Here is a 23,813-nt window from a genome sequence, read left to right as displayed (position 1 = left end):
CATTTAGAAAGAAATTTGATGTACAAAACCTGTGTGGCTGGTTCATTCACCAATGGTGTGCCTACATAATGGGTTGGAACAGAGATGTAAAACTGTTAAGGAGGCAATCAGAATCAGAGGGAGGAATATGGTTCCACACGGTCCCCTGAATGACCCTCCATGTCCAAACAACTATTCATAGTGACCTTACACTTGCCTGAACCTTTATTTATATTTTAAGTAGTACTTAGAATACAGAAGGCAGTCAAAAGCTGATCACTGGTTAGCAATGTGTCTACAATGATTTCAGTACCCATGCTTATGGCCTGATCTTACCTCCATGTAGTCTTTTGTCTTCTACCTCACTGCTCCCCCAGCTTCATTTTGTAAACTACAAACCCTCCACTCTTGCCCAACTTCTGAGCAAGATCCCTGATCTAAACAGACCCAGCTGTGTGGCAAAGAAAGCACAGCAGTGTCTCTTCCACCTCAGGCAGCTAAAGAAGTTCGGCACAAGCCCCCAAATCCTCAAAACCTTCTACAGGGGCACCACTGAGAGCATCCTGACTAGCTGTATCACCACCTGGTATGGGAACCACGCCAACCTTGGTCACTAGGCACTGCAGAGAGTAGTACAGATAGCCCAGCGTATCTGTGGGTGTGAACTTTCCTCCACTGAGAACATTTACAGCAGTAGGTGTGCAAAGAAGGTCTGGAAGATCTTCGGGGACACCAGTCACCCCAAACATAAACTTCAGCTGCTTCCGTCTGGCAAATGGTACTGCAGCATTAATGCCAGGACTAACAGGCTATGGGACAGCTTCTTTCTACAAGCCATTAGACTTACGAATTCACATGTCTGTACATTGCGACAGTCATAATGCAAAGATTTTTACTCTCTCACACTGTGGGATGGATGTAAGGTTCAAATAAATAAATACAACTTTTTCTTCTTTCCACGGATGCTGATTGATTGGCCAACTTCTTTCAGCATTTCTGTTTTTTTAGTTTTAGATTCCAGTTCTTGCAGTTCTATCTGTTATTCATCATTCTCACAGGAACTTGAGCACCAGTTATTCTTTCAGTATCTAGCCAAGCAGCCAGACAACCTGACTGTTGTCTGAATGCACTGTATTGTCTACTTAGGCAACAATTCAAGTCTGTATAGCTCGGGGTTTCATTAGAGAAGCCCAAACCAATTTTATGTGGCTGGGTACAATACAACATTCCACCAATTAGAAAAAGTCAACAGCAAAATTACATGATAGCTGAATGCATTCTAAATCAGAACAATTTGTTCTTACCTCTATCTGCAGTACTGTGAGGTCCAGGAACGTATTCTCATTACGTACACTAATCAGACTTTTGGGTCCTTTGCAACCCATGCTAGTGCCAAGTCCTCCATTCAACTTCACCACCACCAGTTTACTTAAAAGTGAAGCTATATCATCTGGCAATCCTCGGGCCTGTATTTTATCATACGACTGAATCTGGAAGTAGAATTGAAATTTTAAAGAAATGCAACCATCATGATACTCCAAACTTATCAATATTCATTCAAAAATTCAATGTCAACTGATAAATTATAGCAAAATATTTTACTTGAGCACTTCTGTTGCTCTTTATTTAGGATTAAACTCCCGTTACAAATTACAAATGCTGTAAAAGGGAGGAAATGAGGTTCAACCGACAAAAAATTCAACAAGCTAATAATGAAGGATAAGGCAATAGAGCAGAATAGCCAAATGGTAATATTAATTATGTCAGGTAGGGACACAGCAAACAAACATAAGATTGCAGTCAAAGTTGGGGGGGGGGAGGAAGTAAAAATAACAAAAGGCTTCTTATCAGAATGTGTACAGCATTCAGAACAAGACAGAATTGATGGCACAAATTTAAATAAATGGAAATGATCAAATAACCATTGTACTCAGTGTAAGTGCCAAGGACACATACAGTAACATGGGTAATAAAGTAATTATGAGAGTCTTTACTATATAGTCTGGACAAGTTAAATTTAGCAATAGCAGCATGGAGAACAAATTCATAGACTGTATGCAAGATAGTTCTTCACTATGATGACCTAGAAATCTAGCACAAAAACTTTTTTCTTACATAAAACATCTTGTATTGTGCTAACAGTAGTCAAGGGGCCTTGGGGAGACAAATAATAATTAGAATTTTATATTCAGATGAAACACAATATTGTTCAATTCAAAGCTATGATCTTAAATTTAAAGCATATACATAAGTATAAGGCACAAGTTAGCCATGGTAAATCTGATAAATATGAAAACGTAGAACAGTATGTAAGCACTGGCTAACATGCAAGGTATTAATGCTGTTTGTAAAAAATTATCTCCTTCCCCTCATCAGGTAATGCCTTGCTTCCTTTCTGGTTAAATAATCTCTGGAATGGTTAGCAAAGTCAATGTAGGAAACGCAAATCTCTTCCACAGATGGTACCTGGGAGGACAGACAGAGCATATTTTGTGAAGTGCAGCACTCCTCTTGACTTATGCAAAGGTTCAGTTCTGCATGCTCATAACAAATTGCTTTGAGGTTCTCCATGCTGTCCCAAATACTCTTTTACCAAACATGAGGAAGTCAGTGGGTATATTGTATTTCTCCAAGGAGGTTTTGAGTAAATCCTCAAATCTTTTCCTGTCTGCAAGGTCACCTCTCCTCATGACAGAGCTCTGCATATGGTCTATTCAGAGATCTGCTGTAAGGCAATGTGAACCACGTGGACTGTGAGAAGGAGCCAACTGAGTATCATTAAGGCCTCAGTGCTGGCGATTGCCGACACTGATTCACATCCTTCCACTGTATGGGATGGCCACAATGATATTCTGTCCCCCAGTGTTTTGAGGTGTAGGCAGTCCAGGTGTTATAAGCATATATGATAGTTGACCATGAGTTTTGTGTGAAAGTCTTAGGTCTTGATCTTCAATCTCCTTTTCCTCAATTGACCAAAGGCTGTGCTAGCACAATGAAGCCAGTGGAAATTTTCATCATTAATGTTTACCTTTACAACCCAACTGGTAGCTTCCAAGATACGAAAAAGTACTATTTTACATACACTTCTTAGGTGTATTAACACTGTTGGGTTTAAGATTATAACAGTTGAAATGAAAAATGCTTAAACATGTTGCCAAAAAGCAGAGCAAGCCAAAAGATTGGGTAAATTACAGCGTATGATAAAAGTGTAAGTTACCAAGAAATAAAAACACATTATAGAAGCCATGATATATACATACAAACTTTGTAGAACAAAAAGGTTCCCTGTGCACGGCAGGGAATTTGGGGCTGATGTTTTTGTTGCGTTTTGTGCTGGGCGGAGGTGGGGGGGGTGGTTGAAGATTGCGTTGCCGTTCTTTTTTTGTGTGGGGGGTGGGTTTGCTGCTTCTCCTTGAACTGACTTCCACGGTTTTCTCTGTTCTGTGGCTATCAGGGACAAGATGGTGACGGCATCCATCAGCAACTCTCTGTAGGCTGCAGAAAATTGAACAATTTTTCCTTAAATATTCCCCTTTTGAATTACTTTTGCTGCAATTTGCAGAATGCAAATTTCCTTTTAACAACAGACTATGATTACATCAATGATCTTCAGATCTCTCGTTCGATGATTAAATGCGGAGCAGAAATCAAGAACTACAGCAAAGCAGTTAAGGGTCAATGCCACGGCCGAAAACATGGTAGGAGAGGTGGAATTCAAACCAAGTTGAAAGCTTAGAGAGATGAGGTTTAGCATCTTGTGGTGAATATGCAGTCACTGGAGAATCCAAAACTAATGATCTCAGGCAAGGCAGCTGTATCAGAGGCAGATCTCAAGTGTTTGTTGCACTGAAACTTGGTTAAGTGTGGATACACCGAATGCGGTGATATAACTGTAAGGTTTTACGACTGAACCGCAAACTCTGGTAAGGAAGAAGGTAGCAGTGTGTGCTTTTTAGTCAATTCTCATTGGTGCACAGACGTAGGGGTTATGTCGACTTCTTGTTCCCCTGACTTAGAACAATTGATGGTTAAATGTACAACATTCTCTTTGCCTCAGGAGTCCTCATCCATGATCCTAAGCACGGTTTACATAACACCATAGGCCAATTATAAGCAACTACTCGCAAAACTGCACGGTTGTCTGTAAGTAAGAAACAGCCCATCCCGATACATTTCAAATTATAGTCGGTGACTTTAACCAGGCCTGCTTGAAGAAAACCCTGCTCAATTATCAGCAGCACGTTACCTGTCGTACCAGAGACCCCAACTTATGAGACCACTGCTACACTACAATAAGGAGAACCTATCATTCCTTCCCAAGACCGGATTTTGTCCAGTCAGATCATTTGGCTATACTCCTGCTACCTGCATACTGACAGAGCAAAACGAGCAAGGCCCCAGACAACGAAGAGGTGGTTGCAGAAGGCAGAGAATTGCTTACAGGATTCCCTTGGATCAGTGGACTGGGCCATGTTCAGGAAATCAACTGAGGACCTGAATGACTACAGCAGGGTCATTAGATTTTAGTAAAACAGCTGTGGTGAGAGTGTCCCCATGAAATTGTTCAGTGCTTTCCCCAGTCAGAAGCCCTGGATGAACAATGAAACCCAGAATCTGCTTGAATCTCCAGACATTCAAGTCCGGAGATCACGAATGCTACAAGAGGTGCAGGTATGATCATCAGGTGCAGGTATAAAGCCATCTCAGGAGCAAAACTGAGATTCCTGAGTAGACTGGAATCAATGAGGGATGCTCAATAGCTGTGGCAGGGTTTGAATGCCCTAACCTCCTAGAAAGTTAAAAACTGTGACATAGAGGACAACAGGGTTTCACCTCCTTCTACCACCTCTACCACCACTCTGCTCCATCTAGCAGAATTAGTCCTTACTCTTAATAATTTCTCCTTTGGCTCCTCCCACTTCCTCCAAACTAAAGGTGTAGCCATGGGCACCCGTATGGGTCCTAGCTATGCCTGCCTTTTTGTTGGCTTTGTGGAACAATCTATGTTCCGAACCTATTCTGGTATCTGTCCCCCACCTTTCCTTCGCTACATCGACGACTGCATTGGCGCTGCTTCCTGCACGCATGCAGAGCTCGTTGACTTTATTAACTTTGCCTCCAACTTTCACCCCGCCCTCAAGTTTACCTGGTCCATTTCCGACACCTCCCTCCCCTTTCTAGATCTTTCTGTCTCTGTCTCTGGAGACAGCTTATCCACTGATGTCTACCATAAGCCTACTGACTCTCACAGCTATCTGGACTATTCCTCTTCTCACCCTGTCTCTTGCAAAAACGCCATCCCCTTCTCGCAATTCCTCCGTCTCCGCCGCATCTGCTCTCAGGATGAGGCTTTTCATTCTAGGACGAGGGAGATGTCCTCCTTTTTTTAAAAAAAAGGGGCTTCCCTTCCTCCACTATCAACTCTGCTCTTAAACGCATCTCCCCCATTTCACGTACATCTGCTCTCACTCCATCCTCCCGCCACCCCACTAGGAATAGGGTTCCCCTGGTCCTCAGCTACCACCCCACCAGCCTCCGGGTCCAACATATTATTCTCCGTAACTTCCGCCACCTCCAACGGGACCCCACCACTAAGCACATCTTTCCCTCCCCCCCCCCGCTTTCCGCAGGGATCGCTCCCTACGCGACTCCCTTGTCCATTCGTCCCCCCAATCCCTCCCCACTGATCTCCCTCCTGGCACTTATCCGTGTAAGCGGAACAAGTGCTACACATGCCCTTACACTTCCTCCCTTACCACCATTCAGGGCCCCAAACAGTCCTTCCAGGTGAGGCAACACTTCACCTGTGAGTCGGCTGGGGTGATATACTGCGTCCGGTGCTCCCGATGTGGCCTTTTATATATTGGCGAGACCCGACGCAGACTGGGAGACCGCTTTGCTGAACACCTACGCTCTGTCCGCCAGAGAAAGCAGGATCTCCCAGTGGCCACACATTTTAATTCCACATCCCATTCCCATTCTGACATGTCTATCCACGGCCTCCTCTACTGTAAAGATGAAGCCACACTCAGGTTGGAGGAACAACACCTTATATTCCGTCTGGGTAGCCTCCAACCTGATGGCATGAACATTGACTTCTCTAACTTCCACTAATGCCCCACCTCCCCCTCGTACCCCATCTGTTACTTATTTTTGTACACACATTCTTTCTCTCACTCTTTTTCTCCCTCTGAATATACCCCTTGCCCATCCTCTGGGTTCCCCCCCACCTCGTCTTTCTTCCCAGACCTCCTGTCCCATGATCCTCTCGTATCCCTTTTGCCAATCACCTGTCCAGCTCTTGGCTCCATCCCTCCCCCTCCTGTCTTCTCCTATCATTTTGGATCTCCCCCTCCCCCTCCAACTTTCAAATCTCTTACTCACTCTTCCTTCAGTTAGTCCTGACGAAGGGTCTCGGCCTGAAACGTCAACTGCACCTCTTCCTACAGATGCTGCCTGGCCTGCTGCATTCACCAGAAAAGATAGTGGATTTGGCCCAGTACATCGCAGGTAAAACCCTCCCAACCATTGGGCGCATCTACATGAAATGTTGCCATAGTAAAGCAACATCCATCATCAAAGATCCTCACCACCCAGGCCATGCTCTTTCTCGCTGCTGCCATCAGGTAGAAAGTACAGGTGCCACAGGACTTGCACTACCAGGTTCAAGAAAGGTTACTACCCCTCAACCATCAGGCTCTTAAACAAGAGGATAACAACACTTATTTAAAGACACTTTGATCTTGTTAATTCATGCTCGTTATTTATTACTATTTATTTATTACCTGCATTTGCAGTTTGTTGTCCATTGATCCTGTTTACAGTTACTGTTCTATAGATTTGCTAAGTATGCTGAAAAGTCACCTCAGGGTTGAATGATGACATGTATGTACACTGACAATAAATTTTAATTTGAACTTTGAATCTCAATTGTATACAGGTTTCCCCAGCCATCCGAAGGTACAGCGTTCCTATGAAACGGTTCGTAAGCCGAAATGTAAAGTGAAGAAGCAATTACCATTTATTTATATGGGAAAATTTTGTGAGCGTTCGCAGACCCAAAAATAACCTACCAAATCATGCCAAATAACACATAAAACCTAAAATAACAGTAACACATAGTAAAAGCAGGAATGATATGATAAATACACAGCCTATATAAAGTAGAAATACTTTTCCACAATCATTACTGAACTGTTCTCCATAGCGAAAATCTCACGCAAGCGCTGTCGGCAGAAAATCTCACGCAAGCGCTGTTGTCAAAAACACGGCACAATCGCTCTCCAGTAACCTTTGAGCTATGAAGCTGCCAAATCATACCAAATAACACGTAAAAATACACAGCCGATATAAAGTAGAAATAATGTGTGTACAGTGTAGTATCACTTACTGGAATTGGGAAGACAGCGCAGAGCACACTGATGATGGTGTGTTAGACCGAGTCGTCCCAGATTGGGGTGGTGCCATGGCCCCCACCCTCCAGGCCACCGAGCGGTACATTGCCACGGGGCACGCAGGGGTCCAGCGGTAGCCGGGAGGCATCCAGCACATCTTTAAGAAAAAAGCCAAAATAAACATGCTAATTAATTAGGTGCTGCCCAGCACGTAATTGTCAGCCCAGATCAGTGCCGATTGCTGATTGCATCGCCTTTGATCTGGGCCGACACCTATTTATTTTGGCTTTTTTCTTAAAGATGTGCTGTGTGCCTCCCAGCTACTGCTGCATTCTCCGTGAATCGGTACAGTAACTGTCCACGGCCTGGGTGTTGGGGTGGTGAGACACTGGGGTGTCATCTCGTCGTCTATTTCCATTAGAGCAGGCAGCTCATCTTCTCCTATGACTGCCCGCCTCGATGTCAAAGGTCGAGGTTCGCCATCTGCTGTGGCTGATGTGGAAGGCTTGCTTGACTGCTGAGCCTCGTGCATTTTTCTATCACACAGTTCTTTGTAAGGACTCAAACCATGCTGCAAATATCTCCTAAACCTACGTACCCTTTCAAAATTAAAGTCGTACTTATCATTGCAGTGAAAATCTCATGCAGTTGCTTCACGTTCATTTCGCTACTGCATTCCGTTTCGATTGTTATCCTTTCCTCTTCCAATTGCATCAGCTCTTCATCTATCAGTTCTTAGTCATGGGATGCCAAAACCTTTTCAACATCATCTTCGTCAGCTTCCACAAGCCAAACTCGCATTGTCCTTACTTCGTTCACCACGATCAAAACGCTTAATTATGTCTAGTTTTACACTAAGTGTAACACCCTTACGAGCTCTTTTAGGCTTTTCTGACACCATAGAACTCATCTTGCAAACGGCTGCTCGGGGCGCGCGCTGCCTTTTATCGCGCACTGATTTTTTCGCGCGCTGCTTTTTTTTGTAACAGTGAAAACACCTTCTGAAAGCAAAAACAGGGTACTAAAGTAGGTCTTTCGTAACAGTGAGGTTTTGTAAAGTGAACGTTCGAAAAGCGGGGGACACCTGTACTGTATACATACTTTGATAATAAATGAACTTTTGAGATTAGCAAGTGCTCATATGGGCTCCCCACAGACCACGATCAAGAATAAGGAAATGGAAGAGAAAACTGAATAAGTATTTTGCTGTCAAGGCTAGTGGAATAAATTGAAAGAAATTAGCATTAGTAATGTAAGCATGTAACTTGGGAAATAAACAAAACTGAAATAAATCCCCCAGACTTAATGACTTGCACGTTCATTGTGAAATAGCTTGTCATCTTCCAAAATAGTTCCCACAGAGTCTTAGTGAAGTACAGCACAGAAACAGGCCATTCAGGCCATCTAGTCTATGTTGAAACAATTTAAACTGCCTATTCCCATCAACCTGCACCTGGGACCATAGCCCTGCATACCATGTACCTATCCATTTTTCTCTTAAACATTGAAATTGAGCTCACATGCACCACTTGTGCTGGCAGCTCATTCCAATCTCATGACCCTCCGAGTGAAGAGGTTTCCCATCATGCTCCCCTTAAACTTCTCACCTTCCACCCTTAACCACGACCTCTGGTTGTACTTTTTCAACCTTGTATACATCTCTTCTGTAGATAGGTGACAAAAACTGCAAACAGTACTCCAATTAGGCCTCACAGATGTCTTATTAAAAAAATTAACAAAGTTGTGTAAGTTTCTACAATGCAGTAACAAAAAACAGTAAAAAAAAAGGTTTATACAGTGCAAAACAAACATATCAAATGTACAGTTCATAACAGTTAAGGAAAAGCACCCATAGTAGAATCCTATAAAGTTAGTTACCACCCCACCCTCCCACTACCCAACTCCAAGTCAACCTTACGATATATAGAAAAGTTAATCAGAACTGTATTTATAAAAAGGTATACTGCCTACTACCTGAGCTATAATATGTTTACACATTTTAAAAAACCGTGTCTTAACCGAAAGAAGCTGGAATAAGGGATTTAAATGCAAAAAAAGAGGGATAAACCCTTAATCTAAACGAGAATTATGAAAATGTTCAAGAAAAAGTCCACACACCTTTTGGAACTTTATGTCCTAATTAAGAAGTGAATAATGAATCTTTTCAAGGTCTAAGCAGGACATAATGTCTCTGAGCCATTGAGCATGAGTGGGTGGGACAACATCTCTCCACCTAAGAAGGACTGCACGTTTGGCCAAAAGAGAGGCAAAAGACAGTGTACAATGTTTAGTCGAGACTCAGGCGTGTATCAACTTCTCCCAAGGTGCCGAAAAGAGCAATCAGAGGGTTAGGTTCCAAATAGCAAATAAGTATATGGGATAAAGTTAAAAAGACATCTCTCCAGAATTTCTCCAAGCTAGGACAAGCCCAATACATATGAATAAGGGAAGCCTCACCCCATTTACACTTGTCACAACAGGAACTAGTATCAGGATAGAACCGCGATAATTCAGTTTTAGGCATATAAGCCCTGTGTACAACCTTGAACTGTAAAAGGCAGTGGCGAGCACATAAAGAAGTTGAGTTAACTGACTTGAGAATTGAATCCCAAACCTCGTCGGACAGAAAAAAATTTAAATCATGTTCCCAAGCAGTTTTAATTTTGTCAAAGGCGGCTCGCCTCAAAATGGCTAATATTTCTCGAAAAGTGGATATTAAACCTTTACCCAATGGGTTCGTACGAAGAAACAAGTTCACAACATTTTTATCGGGTACCTCAGGAAAGTTTAGTATTAAAGAGTTGATAAAACGTCTAAGTTGGAGATATCTGAAGAAATGAGTGTTGGTTAAGTTGAACTTTACAGACAGTTGTTCAAAAGTTGCAAAGCGATTGTCCATGGAAAGATCTTCAAAGCAGCTATCTGTGCCAGTCTTGAAATGTGAAATCCTGCATAGAAGGCTGAAAAAGATGATTGATTACGTAGGACTAGTGAGAGAGAAACCATGAAAACCATTATATTTTCTGAACTGAGCCCAGATTATCAGTGTGTGTCTGATGACAGGATTAACAATTGATTTAGGCAGATGGCAAGGAAGTGCGGATCCAAGAAGTGCGGGAATAGAGAGATTCTTATAAGAGTTCAACTCCATTGCCACCCATATTGGGCAGTTAAACTGATTATAAAAGTAAGACCAAAGATGAGACAGAAGATGTTGGCTGCCCAGTAATATAAACAAAAATTGGGCAAGGCCATACCACCTGCCCTTTTAGGTTTTTGAAGGTGAGCTTTATTTAGTCTGGGACATTTGCTCTTCCATAGATAGGACGAAATAATAGAATCTGACGAGTCAAAAAAAGCTTTAGAAAAAAAAAATTGGTAAAGATTGAAATAAGTATAAAAATTTAGGAAGGATATACATTTTAACAACACTAACTCGACCTATCAGGGACATAGACAGCAGTGACCACTGTACTAGACTCTGTTTTGTATGGTTTAAAAGATCAATGAAATTTTCTCCAAGAAGATGCTTATAATTCCTTGTTACTGTAATGCCAAGGTAAGTAAATTGATTATTTACTATTCTAATACTTGTGCTTCTCTGTTTATTGGAAAGAGTTCGCTCGTATGTAAATTAAGTTTGTATCCGGAAAGCCGGCTAAATTTGTTAAGGAGTGAAAACATTGGGGATAAGTCCTGACGAAGGGTCTCGGCCTGAAACGTCAACTGCACCTCTTCCTACAGATGCTGCTTGGCCTGCCGCATTCACCAGCAACTTTAATGTGTGTTGCTTGAATTTCCAGCATCTGCAGAATTCCTGTTGTTTGGGATAAGGAGGTAGTTGGATTTGATATAAAAAGTAAAAGATGATCAGCATAAAGAGAGACTTTGTGCTCAACACCCCCCTCCAAATCCCCGACAATTCAGCACAGCTATGAAATGCAATTGTCAATGGCTCTATAGCCAGATCAAAAAGTAAGGGACTTAAAGGGCACCCTTGCCTGGTGCCACGTTTAAGGTTGGAAGGTTGGGATTGCTGAGAGTTGGTCAAGACAGAAGCAGTGGGGTGTGAATATAACAATTTAATCCACGTAATAAAACTTTGTCCAAAATCAAATTTTTCTAAAACCGCAAAGGGATAATACAACTCCACATGATCAAATGCTTTCTCCGCATCTAGAGAAATGAAACATTCAGGAATTCCAGCTGAAGGTTAGTTTAAGATATTAAATAGATGCCATATATTAAAAAAAGGGAGATGATTTATAATAAAACCAGTTTGGTAGAATTAAGGGTAGAATGTTCTCCAATCCGCGGGCCAAAACTTTAGCCTAAATTTTAACATCAACATTTAGCAAATAAATCGGCCTGTACGAAGAACACTCTGATGGATCTTTGCCTTTTTTCGCTAAAAGAATAATATATGCCTCATTAGATGATGCTGGCAATTTACCTTGTTTAAACTAGTCGGATAAAACTAAAATTAGTTGAGGCAAAAGCAGTGAGGAAAATGATTTATAAAATTCTGCAGAGAATCCATCAGGTCCAGATTTACCAGACTACAATACAGAAATAGCTGAGGTTATTTCCTCCAATGGTAATGGCTCATTCAGTTTTGCTTTGAGATCAGGAGAACGGGTAGGAATATTTAAACTATTTTAAAAATGCTCAACAGAAATATTATCATTTAAAGATTCAGAAGTATAGAGTCGAGAATAGTAATTCTTACATGTGTCATTAATTTCAGAATGATTCAAGATAATGTTCCCATTTCCCATTCGAATTTTTGTAATATGTTGTTTAGATTTAGAGCGTCTTAGTTGGTTAACTAAAAATTTACCGGATTTATCACCATGGATGTAAAATCGGCTCTTACTTTCCAAAAGTTGGCGTTCAATTGGGTGAGTGGAAATAAGGTTAAACTTAGTTTGAAGTTCCACCCGTTTCTTACACGACTCTGTATTTTTCGTCTGGGCATATAGTTGGTCTGTTGCTTTAATTTGATTGACCAGATCTAATCACTCTTTATGGGTCTTTCTTTTCAGGTTCACAGTATATGAAATTATTTGACCCCTTAGATATGCTCTCATAGCATCCCAAACAACCTGACTTGAGGTTTCAGATGACGTGTTCAGCTTTTTAAAAAAAAATACATCTGGTCCTCCATAAGTTTTACAAAATCCTTATCCGACAACAGGGTCAGATTAAAACGCCAATGCTTATTCATTTGGGGGAAACCAGGAAGAATTATAGACAGGGTGACTGGGACGTGATCTGAAATCAATATACTCTGATTGTCACAAGAGCGAACAGATGGAATCAGCTGATTATCAATTAAAAAATAATCAGTTCTAGTAAAAGTGTGATGAACATGTGAAAAAAAGAGTAATCTCTTTCATTTGGATGGAAAAAATGCCATACATTGGAGATACCATAATTGGAAAGGAAAGACTGAATTGATAAAGAAGATTTACTTGGTAGTCTAGAAATAGAGGACGATCGAACCAACAATTAAAATCACCGCCCAATATGAGAGAATATGAACTCAGCTCAGGCAACAAAGAGAAAAAAAACGATCAAAAAACTCCACATCCTCCGAATTGGCAGCCTATAAGTTAGCCAAGACTACCAGTGTGTTATATAATTTACCCAAGACAATAATAAAATTTCCATTTGTATCAGATACTTTGTTATGAAGCTCAAAGGGAACATTTCGGTTTATAAGAATTGAAACCTCTCCCCCACCTCCGGCTTTAGCCTGAAAAGTAGAATGGAAGTGTTGTTCCACCCATCTTGACATGAGACGAGAGTTATCAGAACTGCGAATGTGTTTCTTGCAAAAAAGCAATTGCTGCATTAAGCTGTTCAAGATGTGAAAACACCTTCCTCTTTTAATGGGATGGTTCAATCCCATAACATTCCAGTTTACAAAATTCAACGGACTAACCACTGTCCTTTAAAAAAAAGATAGAGGATAGTAGGCATAAGCATCGTCAGAAATTCGAGTAACAGCTCTGGGGCAAAAGGATAAAACAAGAAAAACAGGTTAGACATACGTCCTGAAAAATACAAGTATCTAAAGGTTCTATGAGAATATTGGCGTTAGAGTTCCCTCCCCCCCCCCCAAGGCAAGAGAGCTATCGAAAAGCAGCAAGCTCTTCAAAAAAAAAGTTACCCCATTACCCAACGTCCTGTCTCTTAACATCGTCATCAGCTCCATCTTTTATCAATTAAGAACCAGAAAACTTTTAGCACTACAAACTAAAGTTATACATAATGAAAAGAAAAACAATTCCACCAAAATTTGTTAAGCTTAACTCCAGGTAATAATCAAAAAAAAAGATATGAACTAGTATATAAGAAAAAATATAAAAACAAGTAAACAGATTTTACCCAGTGACCTACCTGCGAGAAACTATGAAAAAAAAATTACTGACTTAAGGAAGAAAGATCAGGAAAAAAGAAGAAAAAAAGTACTTCTCCACCAGTATAAGTAATCAGACCGAATCTGAGGGACTCGAAGTAACAAGGAGGCTATCAATAAATTTCTGAGCTTCCGTAGCCGAGTCAAACCACTTTTTGCCTCAATTAGTAAGAGTTATTCGGAGGTGAGCTGGAAATCGAAGGGAAGGCCTGAATCTGCGATTATTTAATTCTTTCATGACTCCTTTATACTCAGCTCGCAGACACAGAACTTGGGAAGCATAGTCCTCAACAACACGAATTGGTTGACCTTTGTATTCCAACCTCCCTCTCGGAAAGGCTTCTTTAACCAAGAGATCTTTAACCTGGTAGCAATGAAGATGAATAATTACAGGGCATGGCCTGTGCCCCGGCTCCAGCTTAGGCGCTAAGGTGCGATGAGCTCTATCTCGGGTGGGGTCGAAAGTATATCGTCCCCAAAAATCTCACATAGCAAAGTGGAGAAAAATTCAGCGGGAGATCCACTTTCGATAGACTCTGGCAAGCCGAGAATATGTAGATTTTGATGTCTGCTCCGACTTTCTAGGTTGGTAACATTAGAGGGTTATGGGCATTGTTCCATTATTCAAGAAAGAGACTAGTGATAGCCCAAGAAATTATAGACTAGTGAGTCTTACTTCAGATGTGGTAAAAATCCTGGCCTTCCATCTGACTCATTGGTTGCATGATTGCTCAAGTCTATTTGTGCACATTCCTGTTCTGCAGCTTTCTTGGGTTCACACCTCATCAATTTTAGGTATGCTTTGTGCTGCTCTCGTGTGCCCTTTTGCATGGTTTCAGTATTCCCTTTCATTTAACTATTCTAAACTAGACAACAAAACACATGTGCTGAAATGATTTGATGGGCATATTCAAACACAGGAAATGTTCTCATCAGTAAGCAAAAAGCAAAGATTTCCCAGAATAGAACAAAATCAGTGACCAAATCAAAAGATGGTAGATATTTACAAAAGAACCAGAACACTAAGAGAGAAAAGGCTATTCAGAACTTGATCAAAGTTGTTGAAAAAGGCAAAAGATGATTCAAACATTTGCTGGAAAGAAATTAGGTAAACAGCTGAGACAGAATCATTTGCTGATAATAAGGAAATGCATAAGAGTGGAATTAATTGTGCAACCATTTCAATGAGTCAAATGGCTTCCTTTTCCATTGCATCCTTCCATGACTCCAGCAATATAAATAAAGCCCTCTCCTATAGTAATATATTATATCTTCAGGGAGGTTTGTTAGTGCTATTGGGGAGGCTTTAAACTAGATTTGCAGGAGGGTGGGAACCAGAGTGCCAGAGCTGACAGTGGGGCTGGGGTGAAAGTAAATGATGTTAAAAGTTCAAGCCAAGCCGCAAATAGAAAGGTTGTGAGTGGTGGTAAGAATCTTCTGAGGTGTATATATTTCAATGCTAGGAGTATTGCAGGGGAAGGCAGATGAGTTGAGGGCGTGGATTGACACGTGGAATTATGACCTTATAGCAATTAGTGAAACTTGGCTACAGGAGGGGCAGGACTGGCAGCTTAATATTCCAGGGTTCCGATGTTTCAGATGCCATCGAGGCAGAGGAATGAAAGGTGGGGGGGTATCATTGCTTGTCAGGGAAAATATTACAGCAGTGCTCAGGCAGGACAGATTAGAGGGCGTGTCTACTGAGTCCTTACGGGTGGAGCTGAGAAACAGGAAAGGTATGGCCACATTAGTGAGGTTCTATTATAGACCACCCAATAGTCAACGAGAATTGGAGGAGCAAATCTGCAGAGAGATAGCAGGCAACTGCAGGAAACAAAGTTGTGGTGGTAGGGGATTTTAATTTTCCACATATTGATTGGGACTCCCATGCTGTTAGGGGTCTAGATGGGTTAGAGTGTAAAATGAGTTCAGGAAAGTTTTCTAAATCAATATATAGAGGTACCAACTTGAGAGGATACAATATTAGATCTCCTATTAGGAAACGAGTTAGGACAAGTGACGGAAGTGTGTGTAGGGGAGCACTTTGGTTCCAGTGATCATAACACCATTAGTTTCAACTTGATCATGAATAAAGATAGATCTGGTCCTAGGGTTGAGGTTCTAAACTGGAAGAAGGCCAAATTTGAAGAAATGAGAAAGCATCTAAAAAACATGGACTGGGACAGGTTGTTCTCTGTGATTGGTAAGTGGGAAGCCTTCAAAGGAGAAATTTTGAGAGTGCAGAGCTTGTATATTCCTGTCACAATTAAAGGCAAAGTGAATAGGAATAAGGAACCTTGGTTCTCAAGGGATATTGCAACTCTGATAAAGAAGAAGAGAGAGTTGTATGACATGTATAGGAAACAGGGAGTAAATAAGGTGCTTGAGGAGTATAAAAAGTGCAAGAAAATACTTAAGAAGGAAATCAGGAGGGCTAAAAGAATACATGAGGTTGCCTTGGCAGTCAAAGTGAAGGATAATCCAAAGAGCTTTTAAGAGTAAAAGCATTGTAAGGGATAAAACTGGTCCTCTTGAAGATCAGAGTGGTCGGCTATGTGCGGAACCAAAAGAAATGGGGGAGATCGTAAATGGGTTTTTTGCATCTGTATTTACTAAGGAAATTGGCATGAAGTCTATGGAATTAAGGGAAACAAGTAGTGAGATCATGGAAACTGTACAGATTGAAAAGGAGGAAGTGCTTGCTACCTTGATGCAAATTAAAGTGGATAAATCCCCAGGATCTGACAGGGTATTCTCTCAGACCTTGAAGGAGACTAGAGTTGAAATTGCAGGGGCCCTGGCAGATATATTTAAAATGTTGGTGTCTATAGGTGAGGTGCCGGAAGATTGGAGAATGGCTCATGCTGTTCTGTTGTTTAAAAAAGGATCAAAAAGTAACCCGGGAAATTACAGGCCAGTTAAGTTTGACGTCGGTAGTGGGTAAGTTGTTGGAGGGAGTACTAAGAGACAGAATCTACAAGCATTTGGATAGACAGGGACTTATTAGGGAGAGTTAACATGGCTTTCTGTGTGGTAGGTCGTGTTTGACCAATCTATTGGAGTTTTTTGAGGAGGTTACCAGGAAAGTGGATGAAGGGAAAGCAGTGGATGTTGTCTACATGGACTTCAGTAAGGCCTCTGACAAGGTCCCACGTGGGAGGTTAGTTAGGAAAATTCAGTTGCTAGGTATACATGGAGAGGTGGTAAATTGGATTAGACTTTGGCTCAATGGAAGAGGCCAAAGAGTGGTAGTAGAGGATTGCTTCTCAGATTGGAGGCCTGTGACTAGTATGCCACAGGGATCAGTGCTGGGTCCATTGTTATTTGTCATCTATATCAATGATCTGGATTATAATGTGGTAAATTGGATCAGCAAATTTGCTGATGATACAAAGATTGGAAATGTAGTGGACAGTGAGGAAGGTCTCAAAGCTTGCAGAGGGATTTGGACCAGCTGGAAAAATGGGCTGAAAAATGGCAGATGGAGTTTAATACAGACAAGTGTGAGGTATTGCACTTTGGAAGTACAAACCAAGGTAGAATATACAGGGTAAATGGTAAGGCACTGAGGAGTGCAGTACAACCGAGGGATCTGGGAATACAGATACAAAATTCTCTAAAAGTGGCGTCACAGGTAGATAGGGTTGTAAAGAGAGCTTTTGTAACATTGGCCTTTATTAATCAAAGTATTGAGTATAAGAGCTGGAATGTTATGATGAGGTTGTATAAGGCATTGGTGAGGCCGAATCTGGAGTATTGTGTTCAGTTTTGGTCACTGAATTACAGGAAAGATATTAATAAGGTTGAAAGAGTGCAGAGAAGGTTTACAAGGATGTTGCCGGGACTTGAGAAACTCAGTTACAGAGAAAGGTTGAATAGGTTAGGACTTTAATCCCTGAAGCGTAGAAGAATGAGGGGAGATTAGAGGTATATAAAATTATGATCGGTATAGATAGAGTGAATGCAAGCAGGCTTTTTCCACTGAGGCAAGGGGAGAAAAAAACCAGAGGACATGGGTTAAGGGTGAAGGAGGAAAAGTTTAAAGGGAATATTAGGGGGGGTTTCTTCACATAGAGAGTGGTGGGAGTGTGGAATGAGCTGCCAGACGAGGTGGTAAATGCGGGTTCTTTTTTAACATTTAAGAATAAATTGGACAGATACATGGATGGGAGGTGTATGGAAGGATATAATCCCTGTGCAGGTCAGTGGGACTAGGCAGAAAATGGTTCGGCACAGCCAAGAAGGGCCAAAGGGCCAGTTTCTGTGCTGTAGTTTTCCTATGGTTTCTAAAAAAAATGTAGCTACTGATGGACAAGTCCTATTTTTAAAAAAAGGCTACATTAATACAGCAACTGGTATTTTGGTTAATGGAATAGTGCTAACCCAATTTAGTGTCTCAATTTGCAAATCTTACTATTGTAGGTTAATGGATTTTATGGGAACCTATTGTTACGGCAGAAAAATACCATAAGTTTTGTAAGGATAGTTCTACCTCTTCAAATGCACATGATACAAATCCAGAATCAGACTGCATCAGATCTGCATTGAAGAAGATTGGAACACGGGACTAGAGAAGGCCATTCTGTCCCTTACAACAGTGGTGTACAGAAGAGCATCTCTGAACACATCAAAGATGTGTCGAATCTTAAAGTGGATGGGCTACCATAGCGGAAGACAACACTGGTTCCCACTCCTGTACCTAATACAAGTGGCCACTGAGTGTATAAATTTCTTACTGAGTAGCTTCTATTTCTCTCACTCTACAGAAGAACATACACCCTCACTGTACCCACTCTCCAATACCTGGAATGCTGCCAAACCTGCTCATTCCAAACCCTATTGCAAATCTATACCAAAGCACTGACCTAATGTGTAACCTTTATATATTACTGCATGAAACATATGTAATCCAAAACTAACTCAAGCAGATGAACAGCACACAAGCCCAAGTGTTAATCGAGCTGTACTGACAGGCCTTTCCTTTCATATTTGAAAACAAGAACAAGCTGTTTTTCATGAAATATTTAAATCGGTCAGCACTTTTCTTTTACTTCCTGATCACCAATCAGAATTTGACTGGAGGACCCAAATGCTTCACATAAAACATCTTCAGTTCACTGCTGTACTGGTAAAATAAGGTTCCTTGTTAATAAATTGTTGCTTTAAGTCACCGTACAGAAAACTAGATCATAAAAAATGTTAAACTTATTTGTTTCTGCAACTTTGTAAGAAACGAAGTAACCCAGATGAACAGACCAAAATAAAAAACACCTAGAAAGTGAAAAGTGATGGAAAAAAGATCAAAGCTTCACAGTAAACTACATACATTTGCTTGGTATTTTGAAGTGTGCAATTACATGAAGAACAGAAATAATTATTCTTGCTCACATAACCTATTCATTTTCATAAGAACTATGCATCTGGTGATGAAGAGTCAATGTAACTAATTTTAACCACAGTTAATATATGGGAATGTTGATTAATATTTGGTAAAACACTCATCACTGATAATTCAGTAAATCCAGTTTAAAAATAAAAAATTGTGCTGACAAAACTTGAAAAAAAAATCACATGGCCCTCCATTTTATTTGGGAAAGGAGAGTTAAATTCTCCCCCACAAAACTTGCAACCAAAGGGGCCTACCTGGTACCTCATACAACCCTATGGAGTACTTCATTTAGATGCTCTCCTCCTAGATACTCCTCTGAGCGTTAGGAAACTAAACATTCTGCTTTTGGGGGGAACAGAAGGCAATTATTACAGCAGTAGAGCAGTGGTTAAGTAACCAAACTAGAAGCCCAGAGGCCTGAAATAATAATCCAAAAGTTCAAATTTCAGCTATGGAATTTAAATTAAATTGCAAAGTAATTTGGAGTTTAAAAAACTAATTAGTCTTAGTAAAAGCAATGACAAAATACCAGATAGGTTTTTATATCAATCTGGTTCACAATTGTGCTCCAGAGATGAAATTCAGAGACTGTGCATTTGCCTTAAACATGGTGGACTCAGAGCTGATGGCTGAAAAGCTCTATAAGCTACTCCATTCTTTCTCAGTGGGCTGCAAACGTTTAAAGCCATTCAGCATCACCTGTTCAATGACACCCACCCCACCAGAAAAAAAGCAATATTTTAAAATTTTTTTTTAAATTCAAAAGAATTGGCATTTTCCCCTAATTCCTTATGTTCCACATATTTCTTCAACTTCAGTACTATAATCAAATAAGCTCAATCTAATAGTTTAAAGATTTTCCCCCTCAGTGACCAATATTTGTTGAGAAATGAGAATGGTCCAGTGAGGTAAAGGCACAGTGTCACAATTTTGACATGTTATTTACATCCCAAATATCAGTCCCCAAAAAAATTTTTTAAATGATTTGCCAACAGCTTCATTTCAGAGCGTTTCACATCCAAAAGGAAAACAGTCTTGACCCAGATGACATTGCTATAAATTGCAGATGCAGTCAAAGCCAAGAATCCCCATAACAAGTTCAATTCCATTAAAGGAGTAACCAATTACATCATGACTTGAAAGAGAACTCTGAAGGCCGTACCAAAATGCATGATTACAATTCAGCTGAAAACCAGCATTCAGCCTGAGCACACTCCTCAAAGAACTTTTTTAAAGAGATAACAGCATGCTGGTCTGATCTAGATCCTGCTTGCTGAAGGAAAGTGAGAAATATTTGCCTATGCTGATACAGGTAGCTTAAAAATAATTTCTGGGCATTTTTTTTTTAAATTCCTAAGAACATTTTGCTTGTGTGAGGAATTGGTCAGGGCGAATTCTGTCTTACATCTTCTTTGCCATCTTTCACCTATTAACATAACATTCCCGATTACAGGAGATTTTGACCACTGTCATTTCCCAAGTCCTTCCGTTACGCAGGGGAGGTAGTTGCCCCACTGCCACTAGTGCCTTATTGTTGGAATACAATGATAGCACACTTTATTCTAAAACTGTCCATAAATTTGTTCGGTTAGAATCGGATACAGCCGTGGGATGGCACCAGAAAGCAAGATCTAGCATACTATTCATCTGTTAGGAGCTTCTAAGTCAGTAACTAAATTTTTAAAAACAGAGAAATTTTGCAACAGAAGTCTGAATAAATCTTAATAGTTATAGGTGTAATATTTCTATTCTGTTCACTCACTTTCTTTAAAAAAGTGAAAAAAAATGAAGACTGGAGGAGCTTAGGAGGAGACAATGGCGCCTAATAGCAACTCCTTTGCATGCATCTTCGGAAACAGCTATATTTCCATCTTTAATATCTCTATTTTCCCTTTTCCAAGGTTCTTTTGAAGACCCTGACCTGGAGTTACAGGCTGACTTCGGATCTTTGCAGGAAAGGGACCCACTCTCAAGAGTTTCACAACTGGCCGTTATTCGATATGCCAAGGATGTGTCCTAAGAGATTAGCTCGCCTTCGGAGTTCCGGGATCTTGTGGCTCTGGAGACAGGCGAACTGAGGGTTGGTGTCTCTGCAGGAATCCGGTGCGTCGAGGGAGACAGAAGATTGAAAGTAGCGAGCTGGCTGCGTGCCAGAGACCCGAGTTCTTTGAGCAGAGAGCTCAGAAAAAGCGACGCAACGGAATTTTATCATAAATCAGCGAGTTGTTAGTTACGTCTCAAACAGAGACACCTCTTTCTCCCTTATTAGGTAGGGAGAGAGCATGTGGTATGTCGAATACCAGGTGAACGAGTGGTCTTTGGGGTACTGCGAGTCTGTGTCTTTGCTGCATGCTTGAGTGCTCGGTGGTGGGTGCCGATGCTTTTTTTTTGCTGGTGGGGGATAGGGGATTGTTGCTTTGCTGCCGCTTACTCGTGGGAGGGGGGGCTTTGGGGTTCTAACATTTAACTGTCATTCACTCTTTGCGGCACTCTGTTTTCGTGGATGGCTGCAAAGAAAAAGCATTTCAGGATATATATTCTACACATTTCTCTAACATTAAATGTACCTTTGAAACCTTTGAATTATTGTATGCACAGGACTTACAGAATCTTCAGGAGCCTTCTGAATCTTTTCCCATTCTACTGAAGGACCTTTTCGCTGTAGTAAACTGTGAAACAATTTCTGGAATCCCTCGAAATCTTTCTTCACTTGCTACAAAACAAATAACAACACTTTACAGGTATACAGTATTCATTCATACAGATATCTGAAAGGACAAGTTTTACTATAGAGCATCTCAGTAACACTTACATATTTAGTTCAGTGGCAGTTTCAAATTTCAAGTCAGTCAATTAAGCTCAAAACTGAATTTAGAATGAAAGATCAAAATTACACACAGCAAATTAATTTGCTCTGAAACAAAAGGTACTTTTTGATCACTTCTTAATGCCCCAGAGAGAAAAAAATACATTACCATGCATTCTTATGCTTTTGGCTTATTATATTAGCTTTCAATCTAGGAAGGAGAAAAATCAATCACGCCTAGCATTACTTTAAATCAAAAACAAGAGAAAATCTACAGGTGCTGGAAATCCAAACAACACACACAAAATGCTGGAGAAACTCAGCAGGCCAGGCAGCATCCATAGAAAAGAGTATAGTCGACGTTTCAGGCTTCATCAGGAATGGGGAAAAAAAGAATGAGGAGGACAGTAAGAAAATGGAGGGAAGGGAGGAAGAACTACAAGGTGATAGGTGAAAGAGATACAGGGCTAGCGAAGGGGGAATCTGACAGGGGTGGACAGAAGGCCATGGAAGAAAGAAAAGGGGGAGGAGTACTAGAGAGAGGGAGGTGATAGGCTGGTAAGGAGATAAGGTGAGAGGGAAATAATAATGCATAATGGTGAAGGAGTGGGTGATTTACTTGAATTCAAAATTGACTGAATGAATGAGTGTAAAAATTAGAGGAATGAGTATTACTACTACAAATTTAATTACAAACAATTCTTCACAAAAGCTATGATAGCCCCAGTTTTGCCATGTGGGGTAAAAGTACACACTGCTGGTCCCTACAATGAAAAGTGCCCCAAATCCTATGCACCACTTTCTCCAAACATAACATAAGACAGCCTATGCCTTGTTTAAATATACTAAATTACAGTAAGATGGATCTAGTGCTTTCTGGGCAAATATGATACAGTAAGATGTTTCAATCAACTGGATTTGACCAGATACCACTAATTAAATTTGAAAGTTAAATGAGATGAGGGAAATTCTGAAGGATATAACACACATCTGAAAAACTGAATTTAAGGTGTTTATTGGCAATCACTTAAATATTCAATTATACCTGAAAACAGCAGCCATTACATATTCTGATATGGCTCATGGGTAATAATTGGATGGCAATTCATCTCAATTCCTCTAGAGGATTTCCATACCAAGTCTATCAGAGATAGAATAACTGGATTCCTGGGCTCAACTTTACCAGTAGGAATCTTCCCCCATTCCTCCACACCCCAACATTACTCTATAAAACACTGAACTTTGTTATTCTAACCAAAACTCCACCCATTTTTGACTAACGGTATACTAAATACAATTAATTTTTATTCAATCATTGATTATACAACTCAATGAGAATGTAAGAAATTAAAGCCCGTCTCTAACTACTCTTGTAAATCTGTTTTGATTCACAATAACGTCCTCAAAATAACAAAGGAATATTGATCATTTTAATGTCCTTCCACAGTAATAATGTTTATTGTGATGTAAGCAGCAATAAGGGTAGCACCGCAGTTAGCGCAACACTACTTTAACTCAGCGTTCAGAGTTCAATTCCAGTGCTGTTCTGCAGTGTTTCTGTACATCCTGCTCACAAAATGCATGGATTTTCTCTGGGTCCTCCGGTTTCCTCCCACCGTCCAAAGACATACTGGGAATGTCGTGTGATGAGGTTAAAGTTAAATCAGGGAACGTTGGCTCAAGGTGGCGGAAGGATCAACTCCACACTGTACCGCTAAATAAATATATGAAATCACAATGGCAGTGTAAGTCCCCCCCCACCCCTTCTACTTAATAAGGGAGTTTACTGCATTCTGATTACTGCTATTTACATTCCCCGTT

General features: G+C 40.6%; 1 protein-coding gene across 2 annotated transcripts in view; it reads right to left on the bottom strand.

Annotated features, from left to right (window-relative positions):
- ugp2b (UDP-glucose pyrophosphorylase 2b) overlaps positions 1–23,813 on the bottom strand; it is a 55,840-nt gene that overhangs the window by 19,864 nt on the left and 12,163 nt on the right. For both annotated transcript variants that reach the window (XM_063056095.1, XM_063056094.1), the window contains exons 3-4: positions 21,792–21,899; positions 1,284–1,469 (exon numbers count right to left, since the gene is read on the bottom strand). In XM_063056095.1, coding sequence (XP_062912165.1) covers positions 1,284–1,469; positions 21,792–21,899 — 294 coding nt within the window. The remainder of the gene's footprint in view (positions 1–1,283; positions 1,470–21,791; positions 21,900–23,813) is intronic.

The sequence above is a fragment of the Mobula hypostoma genome, chromosome 8 (assembly GCF_963921235.1).
Source record: "Mobula hypostoma chromosome 8, sMobHyp1.1, whole genome shotgun sequence".
Taxonomy (NCBI): domain Eukaryota; kingdom Metazoa; phylum Chordata; class Chondrichthyes; order Myliobatiformes; family Myliobatidae; genus Mobula; species Mobula hypostoma.
The sequence above is the reverse complement of the archived record's forward strand: the minus strand, read 5'-3'. Positions and strand labels throughout refer to the sequence as shown.